The sequence below is a fragment of the Mastomys coucha genome, unplaced genomic scaffold, assembly GCF_008632895.1.
Source record: "Mastomys coucha isolate ucsf_1 unplaced genomic scaffold, UCSF_Mcou_1 pScaffold23, whole genome shotgun sequence".
NCBI lineage: Eukaryota > Metazoa > Chordata > Mammalia > Rodentia > Muridae > Mastomys > Mastomys coucha.
Window position 1 is genome coordinate 104,488,013 of NW_022196906.1, and position 20,053 is coordinate 104,508,065.

Here is a 20,053-nt window from a genome sequence, read left to right on the forward strand (position 1 = left end):
ACAGATTTGCCTGAATCTGTTTGCCTCTGCCTCCCAAGTGTTGGGCTTGTAACCTCCATAGTCCGCCTCTGCAGCTACTTTTTTTGTTTTGGTTTTGGTTTTGGTTTTGGTTTGTTTTTAAAGATTTATTTATTTTTATTTATGTGAGTACACTGTAGCTGTCCCCAGACACACACCAGAAGAGTACATTGGACCCCATTACAGACAGTTGTGAGCCACCATGTTGCCTCTGGGAACTGAACTCAGGATCTCTGGAAGAGCAGTCAGCACTCTGAACCGCTGAGCCATCTCTCTAGCCCCTGCAACTACTACTTTTAATTCATTGATGCTTGTGTCCTGAGAAGTAAATTGTGGTAATTTTAAACCTTGATGATGAAATACACTAAAACTTGAAAATTCAAAAGGTGACTACCAGCACGCAGGAGGCAGAGGCAGGTGGACAGCCAGGGAGGGCTGCACAGAGAAGCCCTGACCCAAAAAGCCAGCCTTTTCCCTTTGTAGTTTCCCCAGAAAAAGTATTAATGTATACAGCAAAGGCAAATATATATATATTTTTTAAAACACTGATCTTTCTTCAGAGATACTTTATGGTTGTTTTATTGATTTTTTAAAAAAGATTTGTTTGTTTGTTTATTTATTTAATGTATGTGAGTACACTGCTGTCTGCAGATACACCAGAAGAGGGCATCGGATCCCCATTATAGGTGGTTGAGAGCTACCATGTGGTTGCTGGGAATTGAACTCAAGACCTCTGGAAGAGCAGTCAGTGCTCTTAACCACTGAGCCATCTCTCCAGCCTAATGATTTACTTAATTTTTTACTCTTTGGTTTCTCCCACTCCTACCCAAGACAGGATTTTTTCCATGTATCTCTGTCTGGCTGTACTAGAATTCACTATTGTAGACCAGGCTGGTCTTGATCTCACAGGCATCCACCACTATTGCCAAGTGGTTGTTTTTTTTTGTTTTTGTTGCTTTGTTAAATACATAGAAATAAAAGCATATTATGTATACTTTTGGATAATCTGACCTAATCAGAACTGCATATACAAATCTGCCTAATTTTTTCTCCTAAGTGTACTATGTTTTCTGTTCATAGTTGACCCATAGTAATGAATTTTCTGCTGCTACATACTTGATTGGTACAATTTGTAAAATGCTAAATATCTCTGCATTAAAAATGTTTAAGATATGGCATATATATATGTGTGTGTGTACATATATATCCTTGGCTGGTCTGCAGTTTGCTCTGTAGATCAGCTGGGCCTAGGACTCAGATATCTACTTGCCTTTCTTTCTTTCAGTGTTAGGATTGAAGTAGTGAGTGTACCACTATGCCTAGCTAAAAATGTTTGATAGTTATTTTTAACCAATCTGATTAGTGAAGAATTGTCTTTCTTAGCGTTTTTGTTTTTGATGTATATGGGTAGTTTTGCCTGCATGTAAGTCTGTGTGCTACATGCGTGTCTGGTGCCTGGGGAAACCAGAGGAGCAGTCTGATGCTCTGGCGCAGGTGCCGATGCTTGTTAGCTGCATGTGGATGCTGAGATTCAAACCCAGATTTTCTGAAAGAACCCCTGGGTCATGTCTCTCCAGCCTGAGTATTTTATCCTAGAGAAAAGTATTAGTCTAGACATGGCAGTGCACACTTCTTCTTCCAGCACTCAGGGGAAGAGGCAGGCAAATCTCTGTGAGTTTGAGTGAGGCCAGCCGTAGAGCGTTTCAGGACAGCCAAGGCTATATAGTGAGTAAAAACCTCCTTTTTTGATGAGACAGTTCTGGCTTTGTAGACCAGTCTGGCCAACAATTTACTGTGTAGTCCAGGTTGGCTTCAAGCTCTATGAGATTGCCTCTCTACAGCCTCAGAGCCAGGGTTACAGGAACAAGCTACCACTGGACTCTACAGCTCCTTATTTTAATGTTATATAAGTTGTTTTTTTCACAGCAAATAGTTGAGCTTTTATTTTTGTCCCTGTTATAGTTTCACAAAAATAGGATACACATACCTCACAAAAATAAGAAACTTGATTTATTTCTATTTTTAATTTTGTGTTTGTGTGTATGCATATGTGTAGTTGCATTTAAAAGGCCAAATTGATGATTTGAATGGAGTATAAGAAGACTGCACCTTTTAAGTTAACTCAGGCAAGATAAGATTCAGTTTTTAGTTAGCTGCCATATGGATGCTGAGATTCAAACTCAATTCTCCAGAAGAACAACTGGGCTATCCAGCCTGATTTCTAACCTGGAAAAAGCTGTTGTTGGAAAATTAATAACTAGGCTGGCAAGATGGCGCAGTGGGCAAAAGGTCTTTAAACCCTGGTGGTCTGTGTCTTACATAAAGGAAGGAGAGACCTGACTCCTGTGAGTTGTACTCTAATTTCCACATGCATGCAAGATACATATAATTTAAAGAATTTTAATAGGTGTATGATCAGAAAACATACATGGTAGCATAAAAGCTTAGTAAGGTTTATTGGTACAGCTTTGATAAGCAAATCCAATAATTCTTCATGTACTCAAAGATTATATACAGATGAGAATTGTATTCTAAACACCAGAAAGTGGCAGGAAATCTTTCTCTTCAAAAAAAAAAAAAAAATCTTAGCCAGGCAGTGGTGGCGCACATCTTTAATCCCAGCACTTGGGAGGCAGAGGCAGGCGGATTTCTGAGTTCGAAACCAGCCTGGTCTACAGAGTGAATTCCAGGCCAGTCAGGGCTACACAGAGAAACCCTGTCTCGGAAAAAAACAACAAAACAAAACTAAAAAAACAAAACCTTGATGATAAAATGACTAGACTATATTGTGGATACACCCCCTCAGGAGAGCATAGTCATTGAATTCTGGGGAAGGCTTTTTAAGTGGTAGTACTGAGGAAGGGTCATTGGTTAGCCAGAGCTAAACTGCAGTAGAGCTGAGGTATTTTTTGTGTAACACATTCTGTTGAATATGTTACAGTTAATTCTTTTTGGTATTTAAAGAAGTATCTTCTACCCATTTCTCATTTTAGCTCCTCTCGATGTCCAAATGGAGATTACTGTTCGAACAGACGGTTTCAGAGAAAGCAGCACGCAGATGTAGAAGTCATTCTTACAGAAAAGAAAGGCTGGGGCCTAAGGGCTGCAAAGGACCTTCCTTCGTAAGTTTGGTTTGTCGTCTTTTGTGTTGTTGGATTTGCTTAGGTAATTGGTTAAGTGATTTTCTTCAGTGATGTTTAGCAGTGCTCATCGTGTAGAGTGACTGCTTGGTAACTAGTTTGCTACATTGATTTCTAGAAAATGAAGAAAAAGTTCCATTTTGGTTTTTTGGAAGTTTTTTTGTTTTTTGTTTTTACAGTTTTTTAAGTTACGATGAATGACTTTTGAGGCCTTTCATTTAGCGGAATCTTCAAGTCCAAATTGTTAATCCCTGGGTATTGCTATATTCTATAAATTTCCACTCTTGGATGTTTTAGTGGCTAGTTAGATTCTGATATTTAAACTTGCTTCAATTAAAAGTGTGCACTGTCGTTAGACTGTTCAGTATGATACGGCAGGTTTGCGAGGGCACTGCTCTGTACAAAAAGCACGGTGAGGGCAAGTGATCATTCTGGTGGGTCTGATCCCCAAGCTGGAGTGAGGCTATGACTTTGGGCAGACGACCAAATTCCTTTAAATTCTGTCTGTCTGTCACATAGCTTCAGTGATCAGGGAGGAGAATTTGGTTTTTGATGAGAGGGAAAGATCATATATATTTTTAGCAGTTACTGAAATTTACAAGATAGCCTGTGTAGGACTTGAAATTTTGTCATTATGCATTACTTACAAAGTTGATACAATTCTTAGCTCAGAAAGAAACATCTTAGTATTTCTTTTTTACTTTACATGTATAGATGTTTTATCTCAATGTATGTCTATACCACTTACGTGCCTAGTACCTAAGATCCATAGGATCCTATGGAATTGGAATCACAGGTGGTTGTGAGCTGATATGTTGGTTGCTGGGTGTTGAACCTTGGACCTCTGGAAGAATAGGCAGTGTTCTTAATTGCTGAGCCATCCCTCTAGCTCCTTAAATATTGATTATAAATATAGTAGTGTAACTTATAGGTTTAGCCACGAGTGACTAGGTTGTTACTACTGAGGTTTAACTTGGCATTTACAAAAATACATTTATTTACTATATTTTTCTTTGAGTACTTTGAGTTTTGTTCATGAGATTCAGAATATCATTGTGTAGCCCTGGTTGGCAGGGAACTCACAATGCTGGCCTTAGACTCACTGGGATCTGACTGTCTCTCTATCCCAATTGCTGACATTAAATGTATATGCCACTTCATTCAGAGGTAGGTAGATTGATTGATTTTGGTGTTTCAAGATGCAAGATGGTGTTTCTCTGAGTAGCCCTGGCTGTTCTGGAACTCACTGTAGACCAGGCTGGTCTCAAACTCACAGAGATCTTTCTGCCTCTGTCTCCCAAGTACTGGGATCAAAGGTATACCACCACCAACAGCCTGAATTTTTTTTTAAGAGAATTAGGTGTCTGTGTGGAGGTCAGAGGATGAGAAATTTAGGAGACTCAGTTCTTTTTACCATGTGTATTTTAGGGATTGAACTCAAGTTCAATAAAATTTGGCCACTTTTTTTTTTTTTTTTTTTTTTTTTTTTTTTTTTTTTTTTTGGTTTGTTTTTTCGAGACAGGGTTTCTCTGTGTAGCCCTGGCTGTCCTGGAACTTACTCTGTAGACCAGGCTGGCCTGGAACTCAGACATCCGCCTGCCTCTGCCTCCCAAGTGCTGGGATTAAAGGCATGCGCCACCACTGTCCATTGGCCACATTTTTAAAATTGTTTCATTGGAGCTTAAAACTTCCAGGCAGGTTATTTCAGTTTACAACTTAGGAGCAATGAATAATAAAGCATTTGTATGTATAAAAAGCTTAATAGTTGAAGTTGTCAGTGGTAATAAAATTTCAGAGAATAAAGGAATACGAAAAGACAAGATTTAATAACTTCATAAAGCATGGGTAAATAACCTAGGAAAGAACAATGAAGTACATTAAGATAACGGACAGGAGCCAAAGAGAGATCAACCACATTCAGGAGTGCTACAGAGAAATCACAAAAAAAGCGCAGTCAGAAAAAAAAAAGTATAGTTTTGTTTTTAATATAGGATGTTCATTTTTTCCCCTATAGTGATACATTATGATTGAATCTAAATTTGAATCTCTACTGGCACAACAAAGCCAGTTTTTGGATGGTTTAAAAATGTCAGACCCCAATGAGGATGAGAGTTTATGCATTTAATCCCAGCAGTCTGGAGGCAGAGTCAGACAGATCATTTCTAGGACAGAGAAAGTACTTTAATCTCTGTTCTATTGCTGTGAAGAGAACCATTACCAAGGCAACTCTTATAATGGAAAGTAGTTTTTTGGTTGCTTGCTTACAATTTCAGAGGCTAAACATCATCCTAGTGGAGTGCATTGCAGCATGCAAGCATTCATGGCTCTGATAGCAGTGAGGTATTTTTGATCTGAAGGCAGCAGGAAAGAGAGAACCTGAGATACACCTCCTCCATCAAGGACATCTCCTGATCCTTCTAATCCTATTAAAGAGTTCTACTCCATAGTGACTAAGCCTTCAAATGTGGGGGCAATTGTTATCAAAGCATACAGAAACCTTATCTTAAAAACAAAAGGAAATTCTGGTGGTACTGGTGTAGGTGCTGCATACGAACACCTTGAATTCCAGCAAGGCTAAAGGCAGGCAGAACTGCATTGAGAAACAAAACAAAAACCAAAAAAACCAAAAAAATAGATACCAAACCTCTGACTAGAGAGATGGCTGAGTGGTTAAGAGCACTTGTTTTTGCAGAGGCCCAGGGTTCAGTCCCTAGCACTTAAATGGCAACTCAACCATCCATAGTTTCAGGGATCTGACATCAGTGAGCATCAGGCATGCACATTGTGCACAGACACACATGCATACATAACACTAGTCACATAAATACATACATGTGAATAAAAAGATGTCAAATCTCTAGTTGACTCATAAAAGAATTAGTTATTCTTCCATTTCTTGGTCCAGGATTTATAATTTACCAATTTTGAGCTCACCAATGTTTTCATTAATATCCCTTTGGTGTTATATATCCATAGTAGTTATCAGTTATCGAAACCTCTGGTGTATTTATATACAAGGGCTCCTGAATAACTCGCTCTGTAAGCGTAAAGTTTGTCCTTCATTCTTATAGAGCATAGTTTTTTGAACCTTTACTCTAAACATTTTTTAAATGGCCTACAGTATACTGTCAATTTGAAAGTATGCTGACGTGAGACTTCCAGTTGTCTGTAGAGTATGTCATGTAAACTGTTATTACTTCATGAAACATCATTGGAGTTATTTGTGAAACTATTGTCCTTGTTCATAGCAGAGTGAGGCAACTTGTCATTTGGTCTTTAGGCCAAATCCAAGCCATAAGACATGGGTGCTGCTTTATGTCTTTTTCTTCTCGTTTTTTTTTCTTTTTCTTTCTTTTTTTTTTTTAAGATTTATTTATTTTATATATTTGAGTACATCGTTGCTGTCTTCAGACACACCAGAAGAGGGCATCAGTTTTCATTACAGATGGTTGTGAGCCACCATGTGGTTGCTGGGAATTGAACTCAGGACCTCTGGAGGAGCACTGACTGCTCTTAACCGCTGAGCCGTCTCTCCAGCCCTGCCTTTGCTATAGGTAGTTTCTTCCTCTCCTTTTCCCTTTCTCTGCCGTTTTTCTCCTTGCATATTTGTTTCTGGTGTAAAAAAAATAGAATTATTTTGGGTTATTCTTAGAAATATCTGCATAAATAAAGTTCCTTTGTTGACATTTTGTAGAGCTGTTTGATGCAAATTCATGATAGGTATTCTGGGTAGTATTCTGGACAGTGAGACCAGCCAAGAAGCCAGAGACAAGACAAATTTAACTTTTACCATCATTAAAGAACCTTGAAAGTAAGGACAACAGAAGGGCTACTATATTTAAATTGCTTTGTTTCTAACAATTTTCAACATCATAGTTTCTTCAGAGCTCTTTACCAGCTGTGAATCATGGATTCCATATTTGTAAGCCATATTAAAACTGTGTCTGGGTAGAGGGGTGAGGAATTACTGTGTAACTCAGGGCTCTGCATAATGCCAAGTGTCTCCCTTTCCAGTGAGCTCATTCCCAACACAAACAGTTGTTGTAGTAATTTGAAGTATGTATAAAGTTTAAACATTTCTTAGACTCAGTGATTTTCTAACTATTTTAGGAAAGAGGTAGGTGATGCATACATATTGTCTTGGTACTCAGGTGACTGAGGTAAGGGGATGTCAGGGTCCAGGCCTGGGCATTGAGTATATAATAACTTTTTTGCATTTTACGTTTTAGTAGGTTTGTAAGTTTTCAGTGTAATTCCTATCCTGGAAGTGCTATTTTTTCCCTTGTTTTGTAGGAACACTTTTGTCCTGGAATACTGTGGAGAGGTACTTGATCATAAAGAGTTTAAAGCTCGGGTGAAAGAATATGCACGGAACAAAAACATCCACTACTATTTCATGGCCCTGAAAAATGATGAGGTGAGCAGTGTGAATGTGTTTACTTAAAACAGGTAGGAGAGTGTTGAACTAGGGATAGGGCATGGGTGGGTTGATATGCTGACTACTGTTTAAATGACAACAATTGGGGCCAGAAGAAATGAACAAAATTAAAGCCATTTGTGCCTCTAATTTCTGCACTGGGGAGATAAAGGCAGGATGATCAGGGGTTCAAGACCTTCCTCATGTGTTTAGGAAGTTTCTCAAAACAAAGCAAAACAGAATCAGAGCCATATGTAGTTTCTATTTGTTTACAAATGGATGGGAAGGGGTGGTGATTATATGTAAATTCAAACATATATGCTTCATATGACAACTTTATCATAAATGATTCCCAGAATGTTTTTATATGGGTTATATTTTAATGCTGAGAAATTCAGAAATGCCTGTCATTCCATTTTAAAGTGATACTAATGAGCATGTTACTTGTTGATACAAACGACGACTCTATGAGAAATGACGTGATAATGTTGTGCTTTGCATTTTAATAAATCTCTTCATGTATGGTTTGATAAAGCTTTGCTAGATCCTTAGATCTGCTTCTGTATTCAAGGTTAAAATGCTAATTCTTAGCACCTATCGCTAGGTTCACTTTTTATCAATCTGGGTATGGCCTCTGGAATTTTCAGTCTAGGGCATCTACAACTCAAGTTATAGAGCTATTGAACTGTGTGTGACACAGTACCTGATTTAAAAGGAATTTTTTCACAGATGAGATTGAAATGCAATAAAATGCAAGAACTGTAAGAACTAGGTAAGAGAGACGAGTTACATATTTTCTGCTTTGTTTTTGAGACCAGATCTCACTTTGTAGCTTTGGTCTGCCTAGAATTCAGTAGGCTGGCCTGGATTCACAGTGATCCTCCTGCCTCTGCCTCCCAAGTGCTGGTATTAAAGACATGGGACACTGATCTAGAACTTGCTAAGTACTTCAGGATGACTTTGAACTTCTGATCTTTCTGCTCTGCCTTCCAGTTTCTAGGATTACAGGCATGTGCTGCTATGTCTGAAGTGCTGAGGATTGAGCCCAGGACTTCTACATTCAAGACAGTCACTGTATAAACTAAGCTTATTCCTAGCCCCAAGAAGTGATTTTGCCTTTATGTAAACTACTTAAGAAATTCTAAAAAAGCTGTCAGCCATTTGTAACTTTGTTATTGAAAGTTCTCTAAAATAGGATCAGAACCAAAGGGATATTTGTGGGTTTTTTTACATTAAAATTACCTTAACGCATTTTCTTTTTCAAAATGTATAGATATTTTAAGATCTTGCTTTAAGACTCTTAAATTTTCTTCTTTCTCCCAGATAATAGATGCCACCCAAAAAGGGAATTGTTCTCGTTTCATGAATCATAGCTGTGAACCAAACTGTGAAACCCAGAAAGTAAGTTGATAAAAATGTCTAAATTTTGAAGTATTTATTAAAGATTGATGTTTTTACCATTAATTTTAATTTCTGCATCAGAGGTATTCTTAATTTTTTCTTATTTTACTTTATTTTCATTTTGGGATAAGTTTAGATTTATATAAGTACAAAAATATAGAATTGCAAAAATAGAGTGCAATTATCACCCCTTACCTCCCTTCCACAAGTGTTTATGAAGTTTTGATTAATGTGGCTGGCGCAATTACTCAGTGGGTAAGAGCACTGACTGCTCTTCGGAAGGTCCTAAGTTCAAATTCCAGCAACCACATGGTGGCTCACAACCACCTGTATTGAGATCTGATGCCCTCTTCTGGTATGTCTCAAGTCAGCTACAGTGTACTTACATATAATAATAAATCTTTGGGCCAATAAATCAGAGCAAGTAGGGACTGAGCAAGCAGAGTTGGTGGGAGAGAGCAGAGGTCCTAAAAATTCAATTTCCAACAACCACATGAAGGCTCACAACCATCTATACAGCTACAGTGTACTCACATAAAATAATTAAATAAATCTTTTAAAAAAAAGTTTTGATTAATTAAAAGACTTATAATTTTATAGTAAGTTAAGATTTTTTTAAAAAATAAGATTTATGTTACATTTGTGTGTGTGTCTGTGTGCGCCTACACATACATATTTGTGTGCTCTCATGCGTGCATGTACATATGTATGTAGAGGTCAGAGGAGAACTTGCAGGAGTTGAGTCTTTCACAATGTGGGAACAGGAGATTGAACTCATGCCTTTACCTGATGAGCCACATTGTTAGCCTTTTACTATCATTTTTACACGTATAATTTTTTTCTAGTCTAAAATTCAACTAAGAATTTTGTTAAATTTGATAGTTTCCTTGCCTATAATTATTCCAAATTTTATTTAAAAATTACTGTAATACAAACTTAAATCTGAATTTTCATCAATAGTTATTGTCATATTTGAATTTTTTTTTTTTTCTTTTTGTATTTTTGAGACAGGGTTTCTCTGTGTAGCCCTGGCTGTCCTGGAACTCACTCTAGACCAGGCTGGCCTCGAACTCAGAAATCCGCCTGCCTCTACCTCCCAAGCGCTGGGATTAAAGGCGTGTGCCACCACTGCCTGGCCTATATTTGAATTTTTTATGTAATTAAATTTTTTTTAATATTAAAATTTGTTGTCAGGTAGTGGTGACACGTGCCCTTAATCCTAGCATTCAGGAGTCACAGGCAGGCAGATCTCTGGAGAGCCAAGGTTACACAGAGAAACTATCCTGAAAAAATAAAACAAAAGTTATCTTTGTCCTGAGAGTTTGCTTGCATGTGTGTCTGAGCACTAGGTGTGTGCAGCACCTATAGAGGCCAAATGGAGCATCCAAGTGTGTCTGAGACTAAAGTTAGTTAGTTGTGAATTATCGTGTAAGTGCTGGGAATGAAGCCCTGATAACTGTGACAGAATAGCCAGCGCTCTTGACCGGTGTTTCCTCCTTCTCCCTCGTTTACCTTTTTCTTCTTTTTCTTTTCTCTTTGTTCTCCCCCAAGCCTCTTTCTTTTGAGACAGGGTTTTATTATATACAGTCTTGGCTAGTCTGGAACATGCTATCTAAACTATTTGGCCTCAAACTTGCCTGCCTCTGCCTCCTGAGTGTTGGGATTAAAGGGCATTTATTATCAGGTCTGGCTCCTCTTTCTTTTAAGGAGCTTGTATTTATTTATGTATAGTGTGGATGTCTTGGTGAGTATATGTCGTGTGTAGTGTATGAGTATCTGGGGGGTCCATTAGAGAGAGAGTGAATTCCATAGTGCTTGGCTTATAGGCAGTTAGGAATTGCCAGAGTGGATGCTGGAAAGTGAACTTGGGTCCTCGAGTAGAGCAGTAGGTACTCTTAAACCATGAGCCAACTCTCCAACCCCCAATATTCAGATTCTTTATCAAGACTCCCAAGGGCCAATTTAACTGTTTATAGCACTCGTATGGCATAAGAAGCCAAAGTTGAGAGGGATTAGAAAATCTAGGTCAAAGCCTTGGAGAAATAATAGCTCAGTAGTCCCTGTTCTTACAGAGATCGCAGGTTTGAGTCCGTACCACAGGCAGGAGCTCTCAGTGTATGAGCAACTCCAGTTTCAGGTGATCTGATGCCTTTGTCTGTCCCACGGGCACCAGCATGCATATGGTGCACCTATTACATTGCAGGCACAATAAAATAATAATAGAATAAAATAAATCCTTAAAACATAAAAGAAAGAAATTCTAAAGTAGGATATGGTGGATGAGGAAGAAGATAGCTTAGTAGAGAAAAGTGGTTGCGGTACAAGGCTGAAGACCTACCTGCCTTTGGATACCTGGACTCCAGAATTAAAAAGTCAGATGTGGTAGTGGGCATCTGTAATCAGTCCTAATGCTCTTATAGCAAGGCAGGAATGGGAGATGGGGGAATGATTTGCAAACTTGTAGGCTGGCTAGTCTGTAGCTAAGTGGCAGAAATGAGAGATCCTGCTCCGAAGCAGTGTGGAAGATGGCTTGGAGAGACAGCTCAGCAGTGTGATTCTTAAAGAAGGCTTGAGTTTGGTACTGGGAATATGCTCAGGTTTTGATGCTCAGTGATACCTAGAACCCTCTAGTTTTGTTTTGTTTTGTTTTTTAAGACCAAATTAGCTTTCATATATATAAATATAAGTTAAAAGCAGTTTTTGTTTTGTTTTATTTCAGTTAGCTGTGCTAGAGACTGAATACAGGGCCGTGTGTTTGCTAGCCAAGTGCTTTCCATTAGCTACATTCTTCAGTCTAGTAGCAGTTCATTTTATTGTATTACAGGCCAATTAATGCATACAGAATTTTATAGTCTATTAAATAAGAATGGCATGTTGGTTGGTTAAGGGAAATAATCAGTTTGCTTTGAGAAAATATCACATAAGGATTTATACATGTAATTTAGTCAGATAATGGTTTTTGTACAGTGGATGTACAAACATTGATTAGTTATTAATGTCTAGTCTTCTCAAAACATTTCAGTGGACTGTGAATGGACAACTGAGGGTTGGATTTTTTACCACCAAACTAGTTCCTTCAGGCTCAGAATTAACGTTTGACTACCAGTTCCAAAGATACGGGTAAGTAATGGTTGTGCTTCCTTTCGCTGCTTCAGATACAGTGATAGAACATTCTCATGGGAATTATTTAGAAGTTACAAATACTGTCAGTTCTCATCTATAGTACACCATCATAATTTTTTTTTTCTAAATATGTGATTTTTCTGGCCACCAGGATTTATAGTACAGGAACTATGAAGTGTTCCTCAGAATTCAATATAATACAGCTTTACAATAGGACTGTGGCTGCAGTTCCTCTGATAGTGTGCTTTCCTAGCATGCATGTGTTCCTGGGTTTGATTTCTAATACTAAATAAAAAAATGAAATGTAGTAATGGGATCCCATCATGTAGGACAGTAGTTCTCAACCTTCCTAAAGCTGTGACTCTTTTAAATCCAGTTTGTCATGTTGTGGTTCCAACCAAAAAGTTGTTGCTACTTCATAAATAATTTTGCTATTATGAATCATAATGTAAATATCTGATATGCAGATGGCTTTAGGCAACCCCTGTGAAAGGGTCATTCAACCTAAAGTAGCCCTGACCCACACAGATTGAGAAGCACTGATATAGTAGTCGGAGGCAGGAGGATGAGAATGCAAGGCCACTCTTGCCTATGTATCAAGCTGAGAACAGCCTGGCCTAGATAAGACCCTTTTTCTAAAAAACAAAGCAAAATGGAAAAAAAACAAAAACAAAAATGAATTAATTATAGAAATATCACCTTTGAATGTATATGTATGAAGAGAATAATATACTTGTTTATCCATCCTTTATCAACTTTTAGATAATACTGTTTGAGGTATACCAACCATATTATACTCACTTTGGAGCTTGGAGAGATGGCATAGTGGTTAAGAGCACTGGCTGCTCTTCCAGAGGACTTGGGTTCAGTTCCCAGCACCTGCATGGGAGCTCACAACTGTCTGTAACTTCAGTTTCATGGGATCTGACATCCTCACACAAACATACATGCAGGCAAAACACAAATGCATACAAATAAATCATAAAATAAATGGTTTTTGAAGGCTGGATGTGGTGCTATACTTCTTTGATCCCACCTTGGGAGGTGGAGGCACGTGGATCTGTTGAGTTTCAAGGTTAACCTGGGTCTGCATTGTAAATCTCAAGCAGCCAGAGTTCTGAAGTAGTACTGTATGTAGCAAGGTAGAGTGGTGTATGCTTGTCTTCCCCACATTCAAAATGTGGAAGGATCAATATTAAATAGAATCAATAAAGTGAAAAGGTAGAAATTTCAAGTATGGTAAAACTCTGAAAGCTTCCCTCCTCCCCAGATTACACCTTCGTTACTTTTGATGCATACAGATTAAGTTTCTAGAATATTTTAATCCTTTCATGCTGTTGTAGAACGAGGGTTAATTTCCTTCCTTTGCCCAGTGTTTTACCACTGGCTACTTTTCTTGGCAGTGATGCTGTCTGTTTCAGACACTCCTTCACATATTCTGTATTTTAGAACTTAGTGATCTCTGAGAATCTCAGTTTCATTTTAACCAGGACAAATGCCAAGAAATATTTCTGTCCTACTTAATAATACTGCTTTTCTTATCAGTAGATAACTATAGACTAGATGTATGATTCCTACTTTTTTTTTCCCTGTGCTTATATTATCCTTTCTGGGGGCAAAGAAGTGGATATGTTTATGAATCCTTGCTCTGCTTGGAAGCAGTTTGCTTTTTTTGCCTCTTGTTGCTTGCAGAGGTGGATGTTGCCCAGGGCTGTAGACTTTCTGCTACTTTCCTTGCCTCCATGGTTTCACTTAGTCATTTGTTACTGTATTTATTATTGCCAGAGCTCATCCTATGTGATCAGTTTTTAAATCAAGTGTTTCTTTTTGAATGTCATGATATTGTATTTTATATGTTTTTATAATAGTGGATCTTACTTTTTGGTGTACCAATAAAGCATTTATACATAAGTGATAGTGTCTAAACTGTCTTAGCAATTTTATTTCTAGCACAAATAATGTATGTAGCTTCTTACTTTCATGTTTCAATAAATAGTTTGATTGCCCTGTTTTAATCTAACAGGTGATAAAAGACTAGAAAAGTGATGAAGCCAGTCCTGCTGGTGCAGGTCTGTAATCAAGCTACACGGGAGGCTGAGGCAGGAAAGCTGCAGGTTCAAAGCCAGACTGACCATCCTGTTTAAACTGTCTCAAAAATAGGAAGTAGTAAATGGCTGGAAATGGATCATATTAGTAGAACTCTTGATCAACTTGTAGAACCCATGGATTGAATTTGTCTTCGTCCCCCTCTCCCCAGAAATTTAGAGAAGGAGTAGTGGTGAAAAAAGAATGATTTTTTTTTTAAACAAACAATTCTTAGCATTTCTATTAGAGGCAGGTCTGTAAGAATCTGTTAATATTAAACATTTACATCTCCTGTAGGCTGCTGTGATTCTTAACATGTTGTCACTCTTACATGCTTTACTTTTGTATAACTCGTTGTCCCGTTCCCAACAGCAAAGAAGCTCAGAAGTGTTTCTGTGGGTCAGCCAACTGCCGGGGTTACCTGGGAGGAGAAAACAGAGTCAGTATCCGAGCTGCGGGAGGGAAGATGAAGAAGGAACGCTCTCGGAAGAAGGACTCAGTGAGTTTGCTGCTGCTGTCTGGTTTTCAAATTTTATAAAATAGCTTTTCTGATTAATTTAAAAGGGAAATCCAGGTTTGGAGTAGATACTGGAAAAGAAATGTGAATGGCTGTTTTTGTTTTACTTTAATAGATTATAATAGAAAACTGCTTAAAGTTTTTGGATCATAATTCCTCTGAGCTTGTCTTCATTCGGGGTTGTGTGTGTACTCGTGCGCACAGCTCTGCCAAGTGTGAAAGTTAAGAGACAGTCTGTGGGAGTCTGTTACCTGTTTACAAGTGGGTCCCAGGGATCCAGCTCAGATCATCAGGAATGTGCTGCAAGCATGTTTACCTGCTCAGCCATCTAACTGCCCTATATGTACATGTATTCTATTGAATAAGCATACCAGTTTGTTAACTGTGTCACATACTTGTGTTGTTTATTTGTATTTTGCCATTATGAATGTGACTGTAGCGAGCATTCAAAGCATTTCCTGGCACATATTTGCAGACATTTTTCTGTGTTTCATTCTTAGAAGTGGAATTTGCCAGGTAGGAGAGATAACAACTATTTTGTATTTTTGAGTTTTTTATTTTAGATTTTCATCTTATATTATTTGTTCTTTATCTCCCTTAAGGACAGCTCTTTAGAGAAAAGTATTTTTGTACGTGTTTTGCCTGCTTGTTGTCTGCGTCTGGTGCCAGTGGAGGGCAGAGGAGGTCATCAGATCCTGTGAAATTAGAACTGCATACTGTTGTGAACTACTCTGTGGGTCCTTGGAATCAAACCTATGTCCACTGGAAGACCAACCAGGGATTTTAAATGATGATCCATCTCTCCAGCTCTAAATAATACTCTTTAAATTTTACATTCATTAGCAGGGCGGTGGTGGTGCACACCCTTAATCCCAGCACTTGGGAGGCAGAAGCAGGGGGATTTCTGAGTTCGAGGCCAGCCTGGTCTATAGAGTGAGTTCCAGGACAGCTAGACAGCTAGACAGAGAAATCCTGTCACGAAAAACCAAAAAAAGAAAAAAAAATTTTTTTTTATATTCATTGTAACATCTTCCATTTTATTTTATTTTATTTTTATTTTTTATTTTGTTCGAGACAGGGTTTCTCTGTATAGCCCTGGCTGTCCTGGAACTCACTCTGGAGACCAGGCTGGCCTCAAACTCAGAAATCCGCCTGCCTCCAAGTGCTGGGATTAAAGGCGTGCGCCACCACCGCCCGGCAACATTTTCCATTTTAGCATCTAAAAGTATATGTACTTGAATTATATAATCTATTTTCCTGCTTCCCTTATCCCTTCCCATCCATTTTTCCTTTTTTCCTCTTATTTGCTCTCTCTCTGTCTCTCTATGTATGTAGGTGTAGGTGTAGGTGTGTGTAGTGGTGTGCCAGGGAAAGTCTGATGGCAATTTGCAGGTGTTTATTTCTCTCCTCCTGCCATGTAAAATATAATTTATTAGACATAGAGGCAGGTGCCACTGAACCATGTCACTGTCCTTTTTGTGCCTTGACTTCCTCATATACTGGATCATAGGCCTGATTCACTTTGCCCAGCAATGCTGAATACTGAGGAATGTATGTTAGGCAGATATTTTGCTATTGAACCGTATCCCAAGGCCTTAAATAATTTCTTGTTTACATAGTTGATGAATGCTCTTCAGATTGATCTTATCAATTTTTATTTCTTCTTATTTATATTTTTTTAAGTTTTACTGTATTATAATGAGAAAAGTTACATGATTTCAATTTATCTGAACTTGTTAACATTTATGTTAAGTTTTTTTGAGACTGGGTTTCTCTGGTAGCCCTTGCTGTCCTAGAACTCCCTTTGTAGACCATGCTGACCTTGAATTCTAGAAATCCACCTGTCTCTACCTCCTGAGTGCTGAGATTAAAGGTATATAACACAAAGCTAATTTGCTTGTTTGAGACAGGGTTTCACCATGTAGCTCTGGGTGCCCTGTAATCACAGGTACCCATCTCCCTCTGTCTCCTGAGTGCCAGGAATACGGCTACCTCACCTGGTTTTCAACTTACATTTTAACAGACTTGATGATATAAGATGCCATGTTTGTTTTCTTCCGTTCCTTACTTGGACACAGAGTAGCCTAGCCTGGCCTTGAGAAGTTTATGGTATTCTGCCTCAACTGTCAAGGCTGATATTATAGGCATGGCTTAATGATGCTTATGTCCCCCGTCCCCAAGCCTAATAGCATGGTTCCTTCTTGTGGTCATACTTTTCATTTCTAAATTACTTGTGAAGCCAGACATCCCTCTGCCTCCCAGGTTGTTTGAATAAGTGAGTGGGTTGTACTTGTCTTTTAACTAGACTGTTTTCTTTGCTGTGCTAGGTGGATGGAGAGCTGGAAGCACTGATGGACAATGGTGAAGGCCTCTCTGACAAGAACCAGGTCCTTAGTTTATCCCGGCTCATGGTTAGAATTGAAACTTTGGAACAGAAACTTACCTGTCTCAAGCTCATTCAGGTAAGCACTGTAATACTAATGTAGTTCTGAATTAGGGTAGGACATTTAAACTAAAACTTGGTTAATGGAGAAAAATTAATAATGTTTTAAATTGGTATGCAAGTTCTTTAGAACTTTGAAAGCTTATACCCTTGAAATGACTGAAGTGTTCAATATTATGGATAGCAAAGCTGGTTTGCTTATTCCTTCAGTTAAAAGTACATGGTGGGATTTCTTTTAGTGTGATAATTCATGGTACTTGGTACAGCTCTCTTGCCCACAAGTTAGACTAGTCTACCAAAACTTTTTTACTGTATAATCTCAAAGCAAAGAATTAGCAGTCATCTCATATATTCCAATTTACTAAGTATGCCATAAGAAAACAATAAAAAAATCACCTTAAAAAAATCTTTCTTTTTTCTTTTTTTAAAGATTTATTTATTTATGTATAAGAGTACACTGTAGCTGTCTTTAATAGGAATTGGTGGTTTAGTGTCAGAGTGCTTATCTAATATAATGAAGCCCTAGGTTCAAACTCTAGCACTGCAGAGACAAAACCAATTGCAGGAAAGAAAAAGCTTTTTAAATAAGAATCTGAATAAAAGAGAAAAAAGAAAATTATATAAGAACTAATTTTTACTGTTACAGCACTTTCAGCAAAGTAATTTTCCATGACATTCAAATGCTATTTTTTTTTAATTTATTTTATGTATAAATGTATACTGTAGCTGTCTTCAGACACACCAGAAGAGGGCATTAGATCCCCTTGTAGATGGTTGTGAGTCATCATGTGGTTGCTTGGAATTGAACTCGGGACCTCTGAAAGAGCTCTTATTATGGAGCCATCTCTTCTGCCCAGATTTCTTTTTCCTTTAAAGATTTATTTATTTTCATTTTATATGTGTGTGCTGCCTCTATGCTGCATGTACACTGTCTGCTTGCCTAGTGCTTACAGAGTCAGAAGAGGGTATCAGTTCTCTTGAACTAGAGTTATGCATAGTTATAAGCCACCAAGTGGTCCTCTGCATGCAGCAAGTGCTCTTAACTACTGAGCCAATACCAGTTCCTAAATTATATGATTACTTTTAAGTTACTGCAGTTATTTATTGTGTGTGTGGGCACATGCCTTTGGAGGTCAGTGGAAGAGTCGGTTCTTTCTTTTCTCTTACCACATAAGACCTGGGATTGAGGCCGTCAGGTTTAAAGGCAAGCACCTTTAACTTCTTGAACCATCTTGCCAGGTCCAGGACTGAATTTCATTGTAAATGATGTGTTTTAATAGTTTTCCTATGATAGTAATGTTCAAGTGCACTATTGGGAGGAGGGGTGTGTGTGTGTGTGTGTGTGTGTGTGTGTATGAAATATTTGGGGTTTTTTTGTTTTTGTTTTTGTTGTTGTTTTGAAACAGGGTTTCTTTCTGTAGACCTGGCTGTGCCAGAATTTACAGTGTAGACCAAGGTAGCTTCAAACTCAGACGTCTTCCTGCCTCTGCCTCCCAAGCGCTGGGATTAAAGGTGTGTGCCACCCCTTATGTCCCAGTAACCAGTTACATTCATAAGAGACATGAAAGTACAAGAGGGACTCATTAGAAAGAAGTGGGTCAGCGAGGAGGAGGCAAAATTGGGTAATTGGGGATGAGTTGGATAAAAGTGTATAAAAAAACTTTTTTGGGGGGGTGTTCAAAAAGATAACATTTCTTAAATATTGAAATTCTTTTTTGGCTTTTCAAGACAGGGTTTCTCTGTGTATCCCTGGCTATTCTGGAACTCACTCTGTAGACCAGGCTGGCCTCAAACTCAGAAATCCACCTGCCTCTGCCTCCCAAGTGCTGGGATTAAAGGCGTGCGTCACCACTTCCCAGTAAATATTGAAATTCTTTATAGTATTTTTTTAGGTGTCTAATTGTACTTAATAAAAGTAGAGTTTCTGGGATGTGTGTATCTGTGTGTGCATTAATTTAAGTAAACTCATTCTCACCGTGGACTTTCTGTAACATTTGCGCTGGTATTGCCTCCCTAACACCCTGCTTCACGCCTTTTTCCCTCTATGAAAGAACACACACTCACAGTCCTGCCTCAAGTCGTTTCTGGAACGTCATGGGTTGTCACTGTTGTGGATCTGGATGGCAGAGCTTGGTGATGGCCGGGAAAGTAACCAGAAGCTTCAGGAAGAGGTCAGTCTCCATTTCTCCTACATTTCTTAAAACTACTTCAGGCGACGGCTTAGTTGGATGGAATATAATATTAGTGATTTTGAATAGAACACTTCCGTCAGTATCAAATAATAAAGATGTTTATTATATCTATATCATTCCTGTGAATATAACTTTGCTTTTGTAGTGAATTTGCCTTTGGTATTCCCCATAGCATCTTCTAAAGTCAGTTCTATATACCGAGAACTGTAAGCACAATCTATCATGATAGTAATTCAGTTGATTGCTAAGATTGTTATCTTTATGGGGAAAACAGAAAATTTGAATTTTGGTGTTTGGAAAAATTGACAAGATTTAGAACATTCTGAGAAGCAAAGAAATGTTTTCGAATGTTCAAGTAAAGATTAATTGGCAGCATTATTAGTGGATTTTCAGTTTTTACAACTTGCCACGACTTTTCATAGGTAACTTTTAAAAAAACAAAGCCGGTCAGTAGTGGTGCACGCCTTTAGTCCCAGCATTTGGGAGGCAGAGGCAGGCAGATTTCTGAGTTCGAGGCCAGCCTGGTCTACAGAGTGAGTTCCAGGACAGCCAGGGCTATACAGAGAAGCCCTGTCTCGAAAAACAAAAAACAAAAAAACAACAACAAAACAAACAAAACAAAACATAATTTCTACTCCAAAGTCAACTTATTTGATAAGTACTTTAGTTTGTTGGTTTTTCTTTTCTTTTCTTTTCTTTTTTTTTTTTTTTTTTTTT

General features: G+C 38.2%; 1 protein-coding gene and 1 long non-coding RNA gene across 9 annotated transcripts in view; one reads left to right on the forward strand and one right to left on the reverse strand.

Moving 5' to 3' along the window:
* Setd2 (SET domain containing 2, histone lysine methyltransferase) overlaps nucleotides 1–20,053 on the forward strand; it is an 89,380-nt gene that overhangs the window by 26,113 nt on the left and 43,214 nt on the right. For all 7 annotated transcript variants that reach the window (XR_004111510.1, XR_004111511.1, XM_031344031.1 and 4 more), the window contains exons 5-11: nucleotides 3,012–3,140; nucleotides 7,452–7,575; nucleotides 8,899–8,976; nucleotides 11,999–12,096; nucleotides 14,557–14,683; nucleotides 17,029–17,163; nucleotides 19,196–19,315. Coding sequence is in view for 5 of the 7 variants with exons in the window: in XM_031344031.1 (XP_031199891.1) it covers nucleotides 3,012–3,140; nucleotides 7,452–7,575; nucleotides 8,899–8,976; nucleotides 11,999–12,096; nucleotides 14,557–14,683; nucleotides 17,029–17,163; nucleotides 19,196–19,315 (811 nt within the window). In the remaining 2 variants the exon portion in view is untranslated. The remainder of the gene's footprint in view (nucleotides 1–3,011; nucleotides 3,141–7,451; nucleotides 7,576–8,898; nucleotides 8,977–11,998; nucleotides 12,097–14,556; nucleotides 14,684–17,028; nucleotides 17,164–19,195; nucleotides 19,316–20,053) is intronic.
* The window catches only part of LOC116072575, a 20,626-nt gene continuing 7,237 nt past the window's right edge, over nucleotides 6,665–20,053 (reverse strand). Inside the window, exons 2-3 of one of the 2 annotated variants that reach the window (XR_004111513.1) lie at nucleotides 14,516–14,605; nucleotides 6,665–6,770 (exon numbers count right to left, since the gene is read on the reverse strand). This is a non-coding gene — a long non-coding RNA (uncharacterized LOC116072575). Of the gene's footprint in view, nucleotides 6,771–14,372; nucleotides 14,606–20,053 lie in introns of those variants that run through there. The other variant, XR_004111512.1, reaches the window with a different exon arrangement.